Source organism: Mesocricetus auratus, unplaced genomic scaffold, assembly GCF_017639785.1.
Source record: "Mesocricetus auratus isolate SY011 unplaced genomic scaffold, BCM_Maur_2.0 Super-Scaffold_100011, whole genome shotgun sequence".
Taxonomy (NCBI): domain Eukaryota; kingdom Metazoa; phylum Chordata; class Mammalia; order Rodentia; family Cricetidae; genus Mesocricetus; species Mesocricetus auratus.
Window position 1 is genome coordinate 53,686,760 of NW_024429195.1, and position 20,734 is coordinate 53,707,493.

Here is a 20,734-nt window from a genome sequence, read left to right on the forward strand (position 1 = left end):
CTAATTAATTAATTAATTTTTATTGCTGTGTGTTTATGTGAGTGTATGCCCCCTTTTTATTAGTAATTTTTTAATTTAAATTTAAATTAAAGGTTGCTTCACATGTCAATCCCAGGTCCCTCTCTCTTTCCCTCCCTCTTCCCACGCCTTCCCACCAACCGCTCCCCACACCCCCTCCAAACCCCCCTCCTTTCCCTAGGGAAGGTGAGCCCCTCCATGGGGGTGTCCATAGTCTGTCATTTCATCCAGAGCAGGACCTAGACCTCCCCCAAGTGTTTAGGGTAAGAGTGCATCTCTCATTGTGGGATGGGCACCCAAAGTCCATTTGTATGCCAGGGATAAATACTGATCTACTACCCAAGGCCCCATAGATTGCCTAGGCCTCCTCACTGACACCCACATCAGGGTGTCTTGATCAGTCCCATGCAGGATTCCCAACCATCAGTCTGGGATTCAAAAGCTATTCCTGTTCAGGTCAGCTGTTTCTGGGGGTTTAACCAGCCCAGTCTTAACCCCTTTGCTCATCAGTCCTCCCTCTCTGTCACTGGGTTCCGTGAGTTCAGCTCAGTGTTTAGCTGTGGGAGTCTGCCTCTGCTTCCATCAGTCATTGGATGAAGGTTCTGTTTCCCAGACTCTCTGGCCATGGAATTGTTGGCTGGAACTCCCCAGATCTATGTCTAAAATCTATATATGAGAGAGTACATACCATGTTTGCCTTTTTGTGACAGGGTTACCTCACTCAGTATGGTTTCTTCTAGTGTCATCCATTTGCCTGCAAATTTCAGAATTCCTTTGGTTTTTTCTGCTGAATAGCACTCCATTGTGTAAATGTACCACATTTTCTCTATCCACTCTTCAGTTGAGGGGCATCTAGGTTGATTCCAGGTTCTGGCTATTACAAATAATGCTGCTATGAACATAGTGGAACACTTGTCCTTGTTGTATGAATGTGTATCTTTTGGATATATACCTAAGAGTGGAATTGCTGGGTCTTGTGGTAGGCTGATTCCCATTTTCTGAGGAATCTCCATACTGATTTCCAAAGTGGCTGTACAAGTTGGCACTCCCACCAGCAGTGTAGGAGTGTTTCCCTTTCTCCACATCCTCTCCAGCATAAACTGTCATTGGCGTTTATGATTTTAGCCATTCTGACAGGAGTGAGATGGTATCCCAGAGTTTTTTTGATTTGCATTTCCCGGATGGCTAGGGATGTTGAGCACTTTCTCAAGTGTCTCTCAGCCATTTTAGTCTCCTCTACTGAAACTTCTCTACTTAGTTCTGTACCCCATATTTTGATTGGATCCTTTGGTGTTTTGGAGACTTGCTTCTTGAGTTCTTTGTAAATTTTGCAGATCAACCCTCTGTCAGATGTGGGATTAGTGAATATCTTTTCCCCAGTCTGTGTGGGTTGCCTTTTTGTCTTGCTGACTGTTTCCTTTGCCTTACAGAAGCTTCTCAGTTTCAGGAGGTCCCATGTATTAATTGTTGCTCTCAGTGTTTGTGCTACTGGAATTATGTTCAGGAAGCTGTCTCCTGTACCAATTCATTCAAGGGTACCGCCCACTTTCTCATCTAAGAGGTTCAGTGTGGCTGGATTTATGTTGAGGTCTTTGATCCATTTGGACTTAAGTTTTGTGCATGGCGATAAACATGGATCGATCTGCATTTTTCTACATGCCAGCCTCCAGTTATGCCAGCACCATTTGTTGAAGATGCTTTCTTTATTCCATTGTATATTTTTAGCTTCTTTGTCAAAGATCAGATGTTCATACGTGTGTGGGTTAATATCCGTGTTTTCAATTTGATTCCATTGGTCTACCTGTCTATTTTTGTGCCAATACCAAGCTGTTTTCAGGAAAGTGGCAGGATACAAGATCAACTCAAGAAAATCAGTAGCCCTACTATAAACAAATATAAAAGGTCTGAGAAAGAAATCAGAGAAACATCACCCTTTACAATTGCCACAAACAACATAAAATACCTTGGGGTAATGCTAACCAAGCAAGTGAAAGACATGTATTGCAAGAACTTTGAGTCTTTAAAAGAAGAAACTAAAGAAGACATCAGAAGATGGAAAGATCTCCCATGCTCTTGGATAGGTAGGATCAATGTAGTAAAAATGGCAATCCTGCCACTGGGCGTTGGTGGAGCATGCCTTTAGTCCTAGAACAAGGGGGGCAGAGGCAGGAGGATCTCTGTGAGTTTGAGGCCAGCCTGTTCTACAGAGTGAAAAATGACAATCCTGCCAAAAGCAATCTACAGATTCAATGCAGTCCCCATTAAAATATCAGCACAATTCTTCACAGACCTTAGAAGAACAATAATCAGCTTTGTATAGAAAAACAAAAGACCTAGGATAGCCAAAACAACCTTATTCAACAAAGCAACATCTGGAGGCATGCCCCCTTTTTGTAGGTGCCTGAATGTCTTGAAGAAGGCGTTGCATCCCCTAAAGCTGTATTCCTGAAGCTGGAGTTATGGCAGTAATCGCATGGGTGACAAACAAAAACAGAAAGATGGGCTCTGAGATATGGACAATGATTAGTCTTATGACATATAATCTCATCATTCAACCTTCCACCTTTTATTGCTTATATTACTTTCCCTTAGTCAATTCATAAACAACTAGCCAGTCCTTTCAAAACACAAATATAAAAAGTCTTGACAGTTAAATGGATTGGATGCTGGACAAGAAAAAAATATAGATAACATACAAGGATAATAAGTAAGACTTGAATAGTAATGTAAGCTATATTAAAAACCTATATCAAAGTTAAGCTTCCTGGTTCTCATAATTGAATTGCAGTTGTGAAAATAATGTTTTTGTACTTAACAGTGTGCACTAAAATACCCAGTACAAGGCTGCAAGCTTAAGGACTGAGAAAGGTCTGATAGGAAGATGTGTGTGACTTTGTTTGCTTTAGCTTTTGAAGATAAATGTCTTTATGTGTGTGTGATATATATTGTGAGGGAGAATGAGAGAGAGAGAGAGAGAAAGTAAGGCAAATATAGTATAATGTTAATATCTATGAGTCTGGGTAAAGTGTATTTCTGAGTTCCTTTGCTTTCTTACTTCTCCATAGGCTTTAAGTTATTTATTTATTTATTGTTTTTTTTTTTTGAGACAGGGTTTCTCTGTATTGTTTTGGAGCCTGTCCTGGAACTCATTTGGAAGACCAGGCTGGTCTTGAACTCACAGAGATCCTCCTGCTTCTGCCTCCCAAGTGCTGGGATTAAAGGCGTGTGCCACTACCTCCCGGATAAGTTATTTTTTAAAATGGTAAAGATTCTTTCCTCCTCAAAACCATATAAGGTGATTTTTAAAAAAACTTACCAGTGTATGTTCATTATATAAAAATCATAATTTTTACCACATTTGTAAAGAAAAATTCACTCTTGTATTCCTTTATTATTTCTGGTTTTCATGCCATGGTTGAAAAGCCTTGTCTGTCTCATGAACATAAGAGCTAAACTCACATGTTCATGATCATACATGACTAAGTCACATGTTCTTCCTGATTTTATTTTCACATAGCAATGTTTGACTGATCTGGAATTTGATGTTGAAGCAAGGCAGTGTTCTCTTCATAGTGTTCACTGACTAACTGGTGTCAAAATATGTTTGTCATGTAGTAAAACTCCATATTTTATAATGCTATTTCTTCTTCTTCTTCTTCTTCTTCTTCTTCTTCTTCTTCTTCTTCTTCTTCTTCTTCTTCTTCTTCTTCTTCTTCTTCTTCTTCTTCTTCTTCTTCTTCTTCTTCTTCCTCTTCCTCTTCCTCTTCTTCTTCTTCTTCTCCTCCTCCTCTTCTTCTTCTTCTCCTCCTCCTCCTCCTCCTCCTCCTCCTCCTCCTCCTCCTCCTCCTCTTCCCTTTTTTGTCTTTTTTGATTTTTCGAGGCAGGGTTTCTCTCTTTAGCTTTAGAGTCTGTCCTGGAATTCACTCTTGTACATCAGGCTGGCCTAAAACTCACAGAAATCCATCTATCTCTGCCTCACAAGTGTTGGGATTAAAGGTGTGTGCCACCACCGCCTGGCTATAATACTGTTTCTTTATCTTGGGTAGCTTATGTCTTTTCAAGTTGTCCATGCATATCTTACTTTTTTCTGTGCCATTTTGTATACGTGTTCCTCTAAAGAATAAATATTTTGCTTGTTTGTTTGAGACAGGTTCTCTCTATGTAGTTTCGGCTGTCCTGGAGTTCACTGTATAACCAGGCTGTCCTGGAGTTCACTGTATAACCAGGCTGTCTTGGAGTTCACTGTATAACCAGGCTGTCCTGGAGTTCACTGTATAACCAGGCTGTCCTGGAGTTCACTGTATAACCAGGCTGTCCTGGAGTTCACTGTATAACCAGGCTGTCCTGGAGTTCACTGTATAACCAGGCTGTCCTTGAACTCACAGAGATCATCCTGCCTTTGGAGTGCATCACCACATCCAGCTAAGAAGAAATATTCTTTAAATTATATATTTATTCATTTACCTATATATTTTTTATTTTACATCCTGGCTGCGGTTTCCTCTCCCTGCTCTCCTCACAATCCCTTCCCCACTTACCCTGACTTCTCCTCCATTTCTGTTTAGGAAAGGGCATGAGTATCAATAAAACCTGGCATATCAAATTGCTGTAAGACTAAGCACTTCCCCATGTATTAAGGCTGGACAAAATGACCCAGTATGAGGAGTAGGATCCCAAAAGCCTGTAAGAAAGTCAGAGACAGACACTGTTCCCACTGTTAGGAGTCACACAAGAAGACCAAGCTACATGGCTGTAACATATATACAGAGGGCCTAGGTCAGTCCCATGCAGGCTCCATGGTTGTTGGTTCAGTCTCTGTGAACCCCTGTGAGCCCAGGTTAGTTGATTCTGTGGATTTTCTTGTGGTGTCCTTGACCCCTCTGGTTCCTACAGTTTCTTCAGCAGGATTCCCTAGGCTCTGGCCTAGGTTTGACTGTGGGTCTCTGCATCTGTTTCCATCAGTTGCTGGATGAAGCCTCTCTGATGACAATTGAATCAGGCACCAGTCTGGTCACAGAAGATGACCAGTTCAGGCCACGTATCAACTATTGCTAGGAGTCTTGGCTGGGGACATCCTTATAGATTCCTGGGAGATTCCCTTGTGCCTGTTTTTTACCTGAACTCTGACATGCCCCCCCTTCAAGAATTATTTCAAAGCACTTTACTGTGGAGAGCATTTAAACTTATTTAAAAGGGGGTTATTGAGTGTGTCCAACAATTTGACATGCAATAGGAGTAAAGTGGAATAGCCAGGAGTCAGAAGGTTAAAAAAGATTTAAACAGTATTTGGGCAAACTGCAGATAAATGTAGATTGTTATCTAGTCTTCCATCTCACTGTTTATTGTGTGGCTTCATCTAAAACACTGGATCTCAAATCTGTTCATTCAAATTACTGCTTGAAATAAGTGAGTTAGTCACTGGCCAGTAAATTGATTGGTCCTGCCTGGTTCTGTCCGTGCTGTAGATTTGCCACAGCAGGTGGCTTTTCGAGAGGATCAGTTGCAGAAACGGCACAGTGGCATGGGCAGACATCCTAGATAATGCCTGCTAAAACCTTTGTAATACTGAGCTCTTCAACTGAAGAACAATGTAGGTCTCTCCATTTATTTAAATCTCATCTAAGGGTCTTGAATGGAGGTTTTTAGTTAAAAAATATTCTAGTACAATAATTAATAGTATGACAGTGTCATAATGAAACCTATTATTTAGTGTGGTAGAATAAGAAACTAATTAAAAAGTGTTCTTAAGTGTTTTCTTGGGTGTTTTAGGCTTATTGTTATTTTTGATGAACTCTCCCCATTGTATTCGTCTGAATGTTAATTGTCATTATTTATATAAGAACAACTAAGTTTATGTTTTATGTTAGCCAAGCAGCCTTTTGATGCTCTGGTTATTTTTTTCTCTTGAGTTTGCTGAGTATAAAGTTATTTTAACTGTTGGCAAAAGTGTTTATTCATTACTGTGTGTATATGATGTATATGTAGGGTGTGTGTAAGAAGGTCACAAGATAACTGTTTCTGCTTGCACCACGGTTTCCAGACTCAGGAGGTCAGGCTGTACAGAGAGCTCCTTTTCACTGCTGAGCCATTTCACCAATCCACAAGATGTTTTTGTCTTCCTTATGATACTTATTTTTATACCGTATTTTATATTCTTTTAAAATTCTAATGATACTTGCTACAATCAGTGAAAACTAAAAGCTTTTCATTTTGTAAGTCAAGAAGAAATACAGAATGATTACATTTTAGGAAGTCTAACAGAAATGTAAAGGATACATTGAACTCATGTTGAACAAACCATCAACAAGTCAGCCTTGTATGATCCACCCATCTATCCATCCATCCATCCATCCATCCATCCATCCATCCATCCATCCATCCATCCATCCATTATTTGTTTATCTGTCCAAAAATGATTATTGCTCACTTCTTATCCATGTGGATAAAATAAGAAGGGCACGTCCCTCTCCTGAAAGGAGAGTGGTGGGAAGGGGGAGGTGGGAAGAGGAGGAAGAGAGGTTTTTCAATTGTGTACAGAACAAGTGGTCATTGTCACGGGGGTTTACAAAAGAGCACTACCCCAGCCTCAGACAGCCAGGAAGTCTTGCTGGAAAGGGTGACCTGAAGCGATTTCTGAAGGACACATTTAAATAGAAACATGTTTTGTTTGATCCCCTTGTAAGTCTGGGTGTCTGCCTGTCAAGGTTTTAGCAGTCATCCCAAAATGGTCATGGTTCTTAATATTTTCAATTTCCTTTACAGCTCAGGGAGCTGGTGACACTCTGGAGAACCCAGCCCTGGATACGAGTCTGCTTGAGGAATTCCTGGGCAATGACTTCGATTTAGGAGACTTGTAAGTAATGGTGGCACCGCTCTCTGCTTGATGCTTTTGTAATTTTGATGAATTGAATGATTTGGAGAATGCTGCCTTTGCTTGTATATTTTTTTATAAGAACTTGAGTAGAATTAATCTTATTTCTTCTATGGAGCTTGGGCAGATTTCACCAGTGAAGCCATCTGGGTCTCCTGTTTTTCTTCATTAGGGTTAGTCTTGCTTTTCCAAATCCCTTCCTTTGCTACAAGTTCAGTATATTTAGCATATAGGGAGCTATTCAAGTTATTGATTGATAAGTACCAGCTTAGGCTATTTGTGGCTTTCAATGAATTTGTTAATTTTTCTAGGTTAAGTTCAATGTCATAAGGTATTTTTATTTCCCTGTTATAAACTGTAACTATTTTTTGGTAATTAGTGTTTATCTGTGTATATGCATGTGCACTATGTGCATGCCTAGTACCTGCTGTAGTACGAATAACAGAAAAATCCCAGCACTAGAGAGTATATAAGGAGCTCAGTGCAGTCTCAGAGAGCAGTGTAGGAGTCTGAGACTTGATGGAGAGCAGTGCAGTCTGGAGATGCAATCTGAGGTTCGGTAAGCTGACCCTTTGGTCTGAGCATTGGTAGAGGTGAGATCTCTCTAGTGACAGGCTGCTTAGCTTCTCTGATCTTCAGACAAGCTTTATTAGATCATAAACAAATGTCACCACAACATGAGGAGGTCAGAGGAGAGCATCAGATCCTTTGTAACTGGAGTTACAGACGGCTCTGAACCACCACGTGGGTTCTGGGAACCAAACCCAGGTCTTCTGCAAAAGCAGCCAGTGCTCTTAACTTCTGAGCCATCTCTCCAGCCCCTCCTTATTACATTCTAATGTCTGTAGAGTCTGTAATATGATTCTCCTTTTGTGCTCAGAGTCAGTAATGTCTTTTTCTTGATCAGTCTGGCAGAGTGTTCATGAATTTTTTTAACTTTTTTTTTTTTGGTTTTTTGAGACAGGGGTTCTCTGTATTGTTTTGGAAGCTGTCCTGGAACTCACTCTGTAGACCAGGCTGGCCTCAAACTCACAGTGATCCACCTGCCTCTGCCTCCTGAATGCTGGGATTAAAGGCGTGCACCACCAACGCCCGGCTTTTTAAAAACTTTTTAAAAGAAATTTATATCCATGATGTTTGCTTGTTTTTCTGACATTGATCTAGCTAGTCCAGATTTCTTTGTTATTTATTTTTTCAATTCTTTTTAAAAATTTTAAAAAATTATTATTATTTTTTATTAGCTCCCTCTCTCTCCCCTCCTCCCTCGCCCTCCCCACCAGGTCCCCCAGTCCCCCACCCAATCTCCACTCTGATCCCCAGGGAGGCTGAGGCCCTCCATGGTGGATCTCTAGTAACTGTCATTTCATCCAGGGCAGGGCCCTCCCCCAAGAGTCACGGCTGAGAGAAGCTCCCACATTGTGGCATGGGCACTCAAAGTCTATTTGTACTCCAGGGATAAATACTACCCAAGGCCCCATAGAGTACCTAGGCCTCCTCACTGACACCCATATTCAGGGGGTCTGGATCAGTCCCATGCTTTCCACACAGCCATCAATCTGGAGTCTAAAGGCTCCCCCTTGTTCAGGTCAAGTGTTTCTGTGGGTTAAACTAGCCCAGTCTTAACTCCTTTGCCCATCAGTTCTCTCTTTCTGACACTGGATTCCTGGAGTTCAGTTCAGTGTTTGTCTGTGGGTATCTGCCTCTGCTTTCATCAGTCGCTGGATGAAGGTTCTGTTTCCTAGACTCTCTGGCACTCCCCTGATTTGTGTCTAAAATCCATAAATGAGTGAGTATATGCCATGTTTCTCTTTTTGTGACTGGGTTACCTCATTCAGTATGATTTCTTCTAGTGCCATCCATTTGACTGCAAATTTCAAGATTCCATTGTTTTGTTTTTTCCATTGAATAGTACTCCATTGTGTAAATGTACCACATTTTCTCTATCCACTCTTAAGTTGAGGGGCATTTAGGTTGTTTCCAGGTTGTGGCTATTACAAATAATGCTGCTATGAACATAGTGAAGCAGACATCCTTGTTGTATGAATGTGCATCTTTTGTGTATATGCCTAAGAGTGGAATTGCTGGGCCTTGTGGTAGGCTGATTCCCATTTTCTGAGGAATCTCCATACTGATTTCCAAAGTGGCTGAACCAGTTGGCACTCCAACCAGCAGTGTAGGAGTGTTCCCCTTTCTCCACATCCTTTCCAGCAAAAACTGTCATTGGTGTTTTTGATTTTAGCCATTCTGACAGGAGTGAGATGGTATCTCAGAGTTTTTTTGATTTGCATTTCCCTGATGGCTAGGGATGTTGAGCACTTTCTCAAGTGTCTCTCAGCCGTTTTAGTCTCCTCTACTGAAACTTCCCTCTTTAGTTCAGTCCTCCACTTTTTAATTGCATCCTTTGGTGTTTTGGAGACTTACTTCTTGAGTTCTTTGTAAATTTTGGAGATCAGGCCTCTGTCAGATGTGGGCTTAGTGAATATCTTTTCCCAACCTGTGGGGTTGCCTTTTTGTCTTGCTGACTGTGTCCTTTGCCTTACAGAAGCTTCTCAGTTTCAGGAGGTCCCATGTATTAATTGTTGATCTCAGTGTCTGTGCTACTGGAGTTATGTTCAGGAAGCAGTCTCCTGTACCAATTTGTTCAAGGGTTCCTCCCACTTTCTCTTCTAAGAGGTTCAGTGTGGTTGGTCTTTGATCCATTTGGACTTAAGTTTTGTGCATGGCAATAGACATGAATCTATCCTTATTCTTGTACATGCCAGCATCCAGCTATGCCAGCACCATTTGTTGAAGATGCTTTCTTTTTTTCCATTTTATATTTTTAGCTTCTTTGTTGAAGATCAGATGTTCATACATGTATGGGTTAATATCAGGGTTTTCAGTTTGATTCCATTTGTCAATCTGTCTATTTTTGTGCCAATATCAAGCTGTTTTCAGGACAATAGCTCTATAATAGAGCTTGAAGTCAATGATGGTGATGCCTCCAGATGTTGCTTTATTGGATACGTTTGTTTTGGCTATCCTGGGTCTTTTGTTTTTCCATACAAAGTTGGTTATTGGTCTTTCAAGGTCTGTGAAGAATTGTGCTGGGATTTTAATGGGGTTATATTAAACCTGTATATTGCTTTTGGTAAGATTGCCATTTTTACTATGTTGATCCTACTATCCAAGATCATGGTATATCTTTCCACCTTCTGGTGTCTTCTTTAATTTCTTTCTTGAAAGACTCAACATTCTTGCCATACAGGTCTTTCACTTGTTTGGTTAGCATTACCCCAAGGTATTTTATGTTGTTTGCGGCTATTATAAAGGGTGATGTTTCTCTGATTTCTTTCTCAGCCCTTTTATCGTCTGTATATAGTAGGGCTACTGCTTTTCTAGAGTTGATCTTGTATCCTGCCACTATGCTGAAAGTATTCATCAGCTGCAGGAGTTCCCTGGTAGAGTTTTTTGTGCCACTTACGTAAACTATCATATCATCTGCAAATAGTGAAAGTTTGACCTCTTCCTTTCCAATTTGTATCCCCTTGATCTCCTTTTGTTGTCGTATTGCTCTAGCTAGAATTTCAAGTACAATATTGAAGAGGTATGGAGAGAGTGGACAGCCTTGTCTTGTTCCTGGTATTAGAGGAATTGCGTTGAGTTTCTGTCCATTTAGTTTGATGTTGGCTGTTGGTTTGCTGTAAATAGCTTTATTATGTTGAGGTAAGTTCCTGTTATCCCAGATCTCTCCAAGACCTTTATCATGAAGAGGTGTTGGATTTTCTCAAAGGCTTTTTCAGCATCCAGTGAGATGATCATGTGATTTTTGTTTCTTAGCTTGTTTATATGGTTGATTACATTGATGGATTTTCATATGTTGAACCAACCCTGCATGCCTGGGATGAAGCCTACTTGATCATGGTGGATGAGTTTTCTGATGTGTTCTTGGACCCGATTTGCCAGTATTTTATTGAGTATTTTTGCATCAATGTTCATGAGGGATATTGGCCTGAAGTTCTCTTTCTTAGTTGTGTCTTTGTGTGGCTTGGGTATCAAGATTATTGAAGCCTCATAGAAAGAGTTTGGCAAAGACCCTTCTGCTTCTATTGTGTGGAATACTTTGAGAAGAATTGGTATAAGCTGCTCTTTCAATTTCTAGTAGAATTCTGCACTGAGGCCATCTGGCCCTGGGCCTTTTTTGGTTGGGAGACTTTTGATGACTGCTTCTATTTCCTTAGGGGTTATAGGTCTATTTAAATTGCTTATCTGTTCTTGATTTAATTTTGGCAAGTGATACCTACCCAGAAAATTATCCATTTCCTTTAGATTTTCAAATTGTGTAGAGTACAGGTTTTCAAAGTATGACCTGATGATTCTCTGGATTTCCTCAGTGTCCATTGTTATGTCCCCCTTTTCATTTCTGATTTGTTAATTTGCATGTTCACATTCTGCTGTTTGGTGAGTTTGGATAAAGGTTTGTCTATCTTGTTGATTTTCTCAAAGAACCAAGTCTTCGTTACATTGATTTTTTTGTATTGTTTCCCTAGTCTCTGCTTTATTGATTTCAGCCCTCCATTTGATTATTTCCTGGCGTCTACTCCTCCTGGGTGAATTTGCTTCTTTGTGTTCTTGAGCTTTCAGTTGTGCTGTTAATTGTCTAGTGTAACTATTCTCCAGTTTCTTCTTGTGGGCACTTAGTGCTATGAACTTTCCTCGTAGGACTGCTTTCAAAGTGTCCCATAAGTTTGGGTATGTTGTGTCCTCATTTTCATTGAATTCTAGGAAGTCTTTAATTTCTTTTTTTATTTCTTCATTGACCCAGGAATGGTGCAATTGTACATTATTCAACTTCCATGAGTTTGTAGGGTTTCTGCAATTTATGTTGTTGTGGAATTCTAATTTTAATGCATGGTGGTCTGATAAGGTGCATGGAGTTATTCCAATTTTTTATACCTGTTGAGATTTGATATGTTGCCAAGTATGTGGTTGATTTTTTAGTAGGTTCCATGTGGCGCTGAGAAGAAGGTATATTCTTTTTTGTTTGGATGGAATGTTCTATAGATGTCTGTTAATCCAAATTGGGTCTTAAGTTCTATTAGTTCCTTTGCTTCTTTGTTAAGTTTCTGTCTGGTAGTCCTGTCTAGAGGTGAGAGTGGGGTGTTGAAGTCTCCCACTGTAAGTGTGTGGGGCTTTATATGTGATTTGAGTTTTAGTAATGTTTCTTTTATGAATGTGGATGCCTTTGTATTTGGGGCATAGATGTTCAGAATTGAAACTTCATCTTGGTGGATTTCTCCTGTGATGAGTATGAAGTGCCCTCCTTCATTTCTTTTGATTGATTTTATTTTAAAATCTAATTTGTTAGATATTAGGATTGCTACCCCACTTGTTTCTTGGGTCCATATGATTGGAAAATCTTTTCCCAACCCTTAACTCTGAGGTAATGTCTGTATTTGAGGCTGAGGTATGTTTCTTGTATGCAGCAGAAGGATGGGTTCTGTCTTTGAATCCAGTCTGTTAGCCTGTGTCTCTTTATGGGTGAGTTAAGACCCATTAATATTGAGTGATATTAATGACCATTGATTGCTCATTCTTGTTTGTTTTGGAATAGTTGATGGTGGTGGAATTATATGTGGATTTCCACATCTTTTCTTTTGGCTGTTGGTAAGGTGGGATTATCTATTGTCTATGTTTTTCTGGTTGTAGTTAACTCCCTTGGGTTGGGGTTTTCCTTCCAGAACTTTCTATAGGGCTGGGTTAGTGGATATGTATTGTTTAAATCTGGTTTTGTCATGGAATATCTTGTTTTCTCAATGTATAGTGATTGAAAGCTTTGCTGGGTATAGCAGTCTGGGCTGGCATCCATGGTCTCTTAGTGTTGGTAGAATATCTATCCAAGACCTTCTGGCTTTCAGAGTTTCCATGGAGGAGTTAGTTGTAATTCTGATAGGTTTGCCTATGTATGTTACTTGGCCTTTTTCCTTTGCTGCTCTTAATATTCTTTCTTTATTCTGTATATTTGGGGTCTTGATTATTATGTGGCGAGGGGATTTCCTTTTGTGGTCCACTCTATTTGGTGTTCTGTAGGCTTTTTTGTACTTCCATTGGCATGTCTTTCTTTAAATTGGGAAAGTTTTCTTCTATGATGTTGTTGAATATGTTTTCTGCCCCTTTGAGGTGGATTTATCTTCTTCTATACCTATGATTCTTAGGTTTGGTCTTTTCACGGTGTCCCACATTTCCTGGATATTTTGTATTAGCTATTTGTTGGATTTAAGATTTTCTTTGGTTGATGAATCTATTTCCCCTAGTGTATCTTCAACACCTTAGATTCTATCTTCCATCTCTTGTATTCTGTTGGCTATGCTTGCATCTGTAGTACCTGACCATTTGCCCAGCTTTTCTATTTCTAGCATTCCTTCAGACTGTGTTTTTTTTATTGTCTCTATTTCAGCTTTCAACCATTGTACTTTTTGAATTGTTTCTTGTAATTTTTGCTTCATCTTTTCCTCTCTGTTTTGCATTTGTTGAAGTTTTTGGTTTGTCTTTTCTTCCATTTCTTGATTTTTTTGGATTGTTTTTTCCTCTGTTTCTTGTATTTTTTGGTTTGTTTTTCTTCCATGTCTTTAAGGATTTTCTCATATCTTCTTGAGGGCTTCTATCATTTTCATGAAGTTGTTTTTAAGGTCTTCCTCATCTGCTTCTTCCGCAATGGACTGTTCAGGTCTTGCGGGTGTAGATTCTCTAGTTTCTGGCGGTGTCATATTGGTTTTTATGTTGGTGGGTGTGTTTTTGTATTGTCTCCTTCCTATCATTTCTTCCTGTGGGTGCAGAAGAAGTCTCTTCCTCCCCTGGTGGGTATGTGACCACGGTGGCTTTCCTCTTTCATGGATGGAGGCTGTCCTAGTATCGGGACCTTAGCAAACTCTGGCTAGGCTGGACCCTCACCTCGCCTGTCCCATAGGTGGAGGCTGGAACTTGGAAGATGGCAGTCTCAGGGCAGGCTGAATCCCATCCGGCTGGGATCTGGATCTGTTGTGCACAGTCCTCAGGTCTCCGGTCATTCTGCTCAGGGCACAGGAGGACTGTTTTTTTTTAATGGTTTTTGGTTTTTCAAGAGAGGGCTTTTTTGTGTAACAGCCCTAGCTGTCCGGGAACTCACTATGTAGAGCAGGCTGACCTTGAATTTACAGAGATCCACCTTCTTCTGCCTCCTGAGTGTTGGGATTAAAGGTGTGCGCTATCACACCCAGTTCCAGATTTCTTTTATTTTTAACTTTTATACAACAAACTCAATGCACTCAAAAACTTTTCGTGTGTGTGTGTGTGTGTGTGTGTGTGTGTGTGTGTGTGTGTGTGTGTTTGGGTGAGTACATGCCATGTGTGTGTAGGTACCCTCAGATGTCAGAGAAGACATTGGGTCCCCTAGGTGGGTTGTGAACCACACAAGGTGGCCAATGGGACTGAATTCTGGAGGAGCAGTAAAATGTTCTTTACCATGGAGCCATCTCTTCAGATCCCAGACTCTTTGGATATAGTTCTGCGTTATGATAATCTCATAGGCCACTACTATAGTTATAATACAGAACAGGTCCCCTAGCCACTGGTAACCACTGATTTCTCTTCTGTCTCTAAGTTCCAGTTTTCCAGGATGTCAAACAGCTGAAGCTGTATGGCACTCTCTGAGTCTGTTGTCTCCCAGTTAGAATGCCTTTGTGCATTAGTTCATAGCTTTATGTCTGGGAAAAACTCCTCTAAATGTTTACACCATTGTTTAGCCACTCCTAAGCTCAAAGACGTTTGGATTAGTTACAATTCTTGATGTTAAGAATACTGTCATATACATTGTCATGCACAGATTTTGATTTACTCATTTTTGTGTGCATGCACATGCGTGGACCAGAGGAAGATGCAGTGTCCCACTCTGTCACCTGCGGATGAACCCCAGACAGCTTCTCCTATCACCACTGTTTTTGTTCTTAACCTTTTGTCTCATTTTGAAGGTAGTGCTCATGAATTCTACCTTTAAGTTTTCCGGAAAGCACTGTGATGTTTTTCTAAACACACACAATGCACTCAACTTGGGCTGACATACTATGTAGTAAGATAAATGTGTGGCTATGTTGAATTTGGGAGAAAGACATGGAAGACTTAAAATCTGTCGAAACCACTAACTCACATTGCAGTCGCTGGGTGGGTGCAGTGTTCATACATTTCTCTGAACAGTGAATAACTTTTGTTTTGACAGTTATCCTGCTCAGACACTGATTGTAGACACTCTCTTGAGAACTGTTTCAAATTTTAGTTCCCCACCACACAAAGCAACAGCATAGTGGTCAACAAGAGATGTGGATAGTTGCTCTGTGTACCCCCTCTTTTTTCCAAGACCCCCCATTAAGTTTTCAGCAGCCTTGTTTGTTCCAAGCTCCCATTCTGGTGCTGCAGACCTGAAAGACTGAGTTTGTGGTTGAGTTTTAGTTGCTTTGTGTTTCATCTTTGGTCAGTGAAGAACTGTAAGCTGACATCACTGCCTGCCATTATCTTCCTCTAAGTCTTGCTGTCGCTCTGGAATCCGTGGCTTTCGTTCACTTTCCAGCATCTCTGGGTAGATATGTCCTCCCACAACTTAAAGTTCCCAGTGGCTGGAGGACCCGGTCTGGCAGGAACTTGTCATTCATTTCAGAGGCAGGAGAGCTGCTGGTGACTCTCGTGGTTTTTATTTGGTTGGCTGCTCTGGCTTTAATGCCACAGACTTTGTGGCAGTATGTGCTGTTTCTTTGTTCTGTGTAAATTCTGTGTGCAAGCCGTCATGTTCAAAGGGTGGACTCCACTGCAGAGTGATCAGATAGGGAGGGTTATTGATTTCCAATTAAAATGACTAAAATGGGGGAGAGGGCAGGAGAGATGGCTCAGGGGCCACCTGAGGGCACAAGTTCCATTCCCAGCATCTACATCTGGCAGCTCACAACTACCTGTACCTCTAGCTCCAAGGAATCTGACACCTTCTTCAGGTCTATGCACATACACAAACACACACACATACACACACATACATACATACATATATACACACATACATGCATGCACTCATATACACATACACTCACACATAATTCACTCATACATACACACATGCATACATACATATATACATATATAGACACATACATGCACTCATATATACATATACATTCATACATACATATAACACATTCACATATGCACTCATGTATTTGCACATACATACACATATTCACACATACATGCACTCTTACATACATACACAGAAATGAAATTTTTCTCATCACAAATTATTAAAAGATTGCACCCCTTCCTTATCCACAATCACATTCAGGGTTCCTTGGGAACAGTATTCCAGTTTCTTCCTTGTGTTAACCGTGCCTAGTCGTGTGCACAGCAGAGCTGAGGAAGGGTCTTACAGTTCCATGTTTACATTTTCTTTTCTTTTGGAGGGGCTAGAATCCAGTGCCAGCCATATGTTAGCAAGCTCTCCAGGCCAACGTGTGCCCTCAGCCTCAGAATCTAGTCTGCAATGCATCCTCCAGTGTTGGTCCCAGCAATCTTGACTGTGGCAGTCACCCTGTACCGCAGTCTCTCTGGCTCTGTTTCCTCAGAAAACAACTTTTAAACTTTGGAGTGGTGACTGGGGGGGCTGGCCCTAGGGTACAGTTTTTCCTCATACCTCCATCCAGTTCCATTTCCAGCTCCTCACTTCTGGACTGAAACTTCAGGTGGCTTTAGTGTCCTGAGCTTTGTTTAGAAGCTTTGTTTGATGGACTTCTCGGTGCTGAGTCCTGATTGCCTGCTCTCCGTATCTAGGCAGTGTCTGCTAATTCTGTCTGCCATCCTGACTCATGGGCCACCGTGTCACTGATGCAGTCTGCTGTGGCCTATGTCCAGGGACTCTAACCTTTCAGTACTTATGCCTCTATAGTCCTTTACGCTGACCAAGATAAATCTTCTCTCTCCCCTTATTAATAGAGCAAGAATAAGTTTTAAAGAGCCAGTTTGAGGATAAAATTTTCGAAGAACTTTCGTATTTAAAATACTGCTTTTTAGGATTAGCATACAAAGTGATGGCCATCATCACGGCATTTCACACGTGTGTCGTTATAACTAACCCGGCTGCTTCTCCTTTCCCCCTCCCCTCTCTGCTTATTTTCCTCATTCTCCACACCCCAACAGTGAAAGATGAAAACAAACTCTTCTTCTCACCTTTGCATCCTACTGGAATCTTATTCCTTTTGTGGACCACTTGAGTACCTTCAGAAGCTGGGGGTGCCCTACCCTTCCATGGATGGAAGACCACCAGCACTTCAGTGACAGAATTTTACACTCTATTGAACACTGAGTTCGGAGCATTACAGTACAGGCTCCATGGACAATTCCCCAATTCTCATAATACTGCCAAGAGGGTGTGCTAATGATTGCCATTTTGTGTTGTGTTGGGGGTGGGGGCGGAGGCCTGGAGAGGTGAAGAGAAGAGCTGGGACCCAAAGTTCAGCCCAGCTTCCCTCCCTGTCTCCCCCCCGCCGTGGTGCTGCACACTGAGGGTTGCCTCCTGTTGGTGACTAAAATAGGATGAAAGAGAGCAAACCAAAAAGCAGTATTTCTAACCCCCAGGCAGCGGCAGCTCCCTGACACCCCGCCCTACTCTGCATCGGACCCTCGTTCTCCTCCACAGGTCAAAGGTGAGTCCATCCACATAGCATCTTGCACGGTTGACTCAAGCCTGGGCCGTGCGAATGAGAGGCACCTGTTCTCCTGTCTTCCCTGCAGGCGCGTGCTGCGGGACCCCGAGGCCCACAGCAGCAAGGATCCCCACCACCTTCCTCCATTCCAACACCTCACCCGGACTGCTGCCCGAGCACCCATCACAGAGCGCGTCCGGCCAAACCCACAGCAGCTTTCACAACGGCTACCTGGACTCCACGCACCCCGCCACCTCCCGCCACCAAACAGGACCTTCCCATCTGGGCATGAGTTGCCCTTACCATCAGCAGCCTTTGTGCCACTTTCCTGGGTAAAGGATAAGTTAATTAATTATGAACCATCTCAGCATCCACAGCTGGAGTGCCCAGGAGGGATGGCGGCAGCCTGTCCAGTAGGTGGCAGTGTGGAGACGCACACGGAACACTATGAGGCCCTGATGTGCTTGGTTTAGACAGTTTTCATTAGAAATCTTAACTCAAGGTCCTCATCCAACAAAAATTAAAATATTAAAATGTCAGGAATATGTAGAACAAGTCCAGGTGGTGAGACGAAGTACTTCCCTCTCTCTCTCCTTCTTTCTTTCTTTCTTTCTTTCTTTCTTTCTTTCTTTCTTTCTTTCTTTCTTCCTTTCTCCCTTTCTCCCTTTTTTCTTTCCTTTCTTTCAAGGCAGGATTTCTCTGTAGCTTTGGAGCCTGTCCTGGAACTCGCTCCGTAGACCAAGCTGGTCTGGAACTCAGAGAGATCCGCCTGCCTCTGTACTGGGATACGTGCGGCCATTCTCCGAAATGCTGCTTTCTCATGCCGCCTCCAGGGCAGTTTGAGAATGAGTTGGTTCTCAATAACTGTCAGTCAAGTTTTCTTTTCTTTGCTCCTCTCTTCTGCTCCTCCTCTGAACAGCCAGGGCCACTGGCGACTGTGGCGGTGAGAAGAGATTCTCGGATGGAAAGTGTACACTGAATGTTCAGTCTGAGTCCGCTCTGCTTTGAAACCATGGCCGGTTTACCTTCCAGGCAGGTGCATCTTAGACTGGTTGGATATAAGAAGGTCAGATTTCAGAAGAGTAGGACCCAGAAAACCTTAAAGAATTGGGATTAGACCAAGGAAACCAGAGAGCAAAGAGCTGGGAAACTCTGTTTTCACGTAACAAGTCATGGTGCTATTCAACCTTTCCGTTTCTTGACCTTAGAGCCTCCTTGCATCCGACAAAGAAGAGAAAGCTGGAGCAGATGCATGAGGAGTCTGGGGACTGCCACACGTGGACCCATCCCTTCAGTCCAAGTGAGCACGAGTGGCTTTGTGACAAAGGCGAGGCGTGAAAGCCTCTGCTGTTGTGTCAAGGCTTCTGACCGGCCTCTCAGCCACCCACCCATTCTGCTCCCATAGAGGAGCATCAATGGGCCCTGCTCTGTTCCCTCCTGTAGAAGAGTGACAATGGGGTCTGGAACTGTATTCAACCCCCTTGATGTATCTTTCATGCGGGTCAGTCACACAGTGTCCCCAGGGACAGCTGGTGCGCTGTCTGTCTCTCCCGTGCAGATAAAATGCTAGTCTCTCTGTCTCAGGAGCATCCCAGAGGATGCAGGCTTCAAGCCTGGGGAAGTGGTACCATGAGAGCTCTAAGAGCCTACTGGCTGCCCATTTCCTTGTCCACGATCCTTTGTAACGTGATTGTATTAACTCAGGGCTTTGGCTCAGTGAATCTGAGCTGGGATCCAAGTCTGCCTTCCTTACAAGCTCCCAGGTCGGGGAAGACAGAGGCTCATGGAGGGCCGTTGGGGTGCGGTGGAGGGAGTCGACATTTCCTATCACTCACATCAAACTGGATCCTTCCTAGTAAAGCTTTAGAGTTTGTAAAATCATTTCAGAAGTATTTCATTAAAAACATGTCAGGCCAGGGAGATGGCCCAGCGGTTAAAGCACACTGCAAGTGTGAGGACCTGCGTTCAGAACCCCAGAAGGCACAAAAAGGCCAGGTGGTTGTAGCAGCCAGCCTGTAATTCCAGTACTCCCAATGTGAAGGGAGTTGATCCTGGGAGCAAGCCTGCCAGGACATCCACATGGTCATGCTCTAGGTTCAACTGAGAGACCCTGCCTCAGAGAGCGAGGTGGAAAGCAATGGGGGACCAACCTCAGGTCTCCACATGTACGCATACAACGCATGCATCTGCACACATGTGGATATGTATGTACACATGCACGCCACACACATACACTTGAAAAAAAACACCCGATTCATAGAGTGGTCAGCCTACTACTTATTTGGGGCTTAAAGTGATTGAGTTGGGAATAGCTTGGTCTTTTGGAATCTGAAGGGGAACCGTTAGAATTTTTGGGAAAGGGGATAATATTCAGGCCAATTCTACTTGTTACTGTAAACATTCAAGTGGATGCAGTGTGAACAGTGCCCCAAATTCAGTGTTTAAATCCATATTCTGTCTCCAGGAGTCAGTTTGTAAGAGACCCAAGATCTCCTCTAGGGTCCACTCCTATTCCTGTCCCCAAACTTTCATGAAAGATTCTCTGAAAAGAGGTACCTGTTGCTTCCTACCAGCTGGGGTTACTGCCTTTAACTTAAATTACCCCGTGGTGGGAGAGAACCCTTCCAGAACAATGGGCTTCAGCTGTGGCACAGGCACATGTGTATGTGAATTCATTGTTTGCATCTGTGGATAATGACGTCACCTCAGTCAGTCCCACATGTGGTCATCCCCGAGAGAGCTGATGTGAGAATTGCTCTGGGCATCCAGGTCTCATGAGCTGAGCCTTGACCCTCCTCCTGCCTTGCTTTCTTTCTTATTGATCCAAGGGCACTAGCAGTTAGCCCTTTCTCCCCAACCATCAATGCACAGGATGCTTTTGGATGTAGAACACTCTGTCTGCCTTCCTATGCAAGCTTACCCTAGTTTCTTCAGGGACACCTACATTTACCCCACAGCTAGAATATATACACTGATCACATTTCCAGCCAGCTGAAGGACATCTGTCCACTGTCCTATGGATGTCCCAGTTGCCTGGGTGGTGCATAGCAAGCCACTCAGATCATCTAAGAGTTTCCTCACAGGGCCAGATTGCCACTCAGTTAGTCTTGGCCATTCCCAAGTTAAGCTTCATCCTGTGGTGCGTTTCTGC

General features: G+C 42.5%; 1 protein-coding gene across 1 annotated transcript in view; it reads left to right on the top strand.

The window, feature by feature from the left end:
- The window catches only part of Myrfl (myelin regulatory factor like), a 106,045-nt gene that overhangs the window by 26,537 nt on the left and 58,774 nt on the right, over window positions 1-20,734 (top strand). Inside the window, exons 2-5 of the mRNA XM_040754837.1 lie at window positions 6,781-6,871; window positions 17,516-17,583; window positions 17,672-17,915; window positions 18,792-18,883. Of these exons, the coding sequence (XP_040610771.1) occupies window positions 6,781-6,871; window positions 17,516-17,583; window positions 17,672-17,915; window positions 18,792-18,883 (495 nt within the window). The remainder of the gene's footprint in view (window positions 1-6,780; window positions 6,872-17,515; window positions 17,584-17,671; window positions 17,916-18,791; window positions 18,884-20,734) is intronic.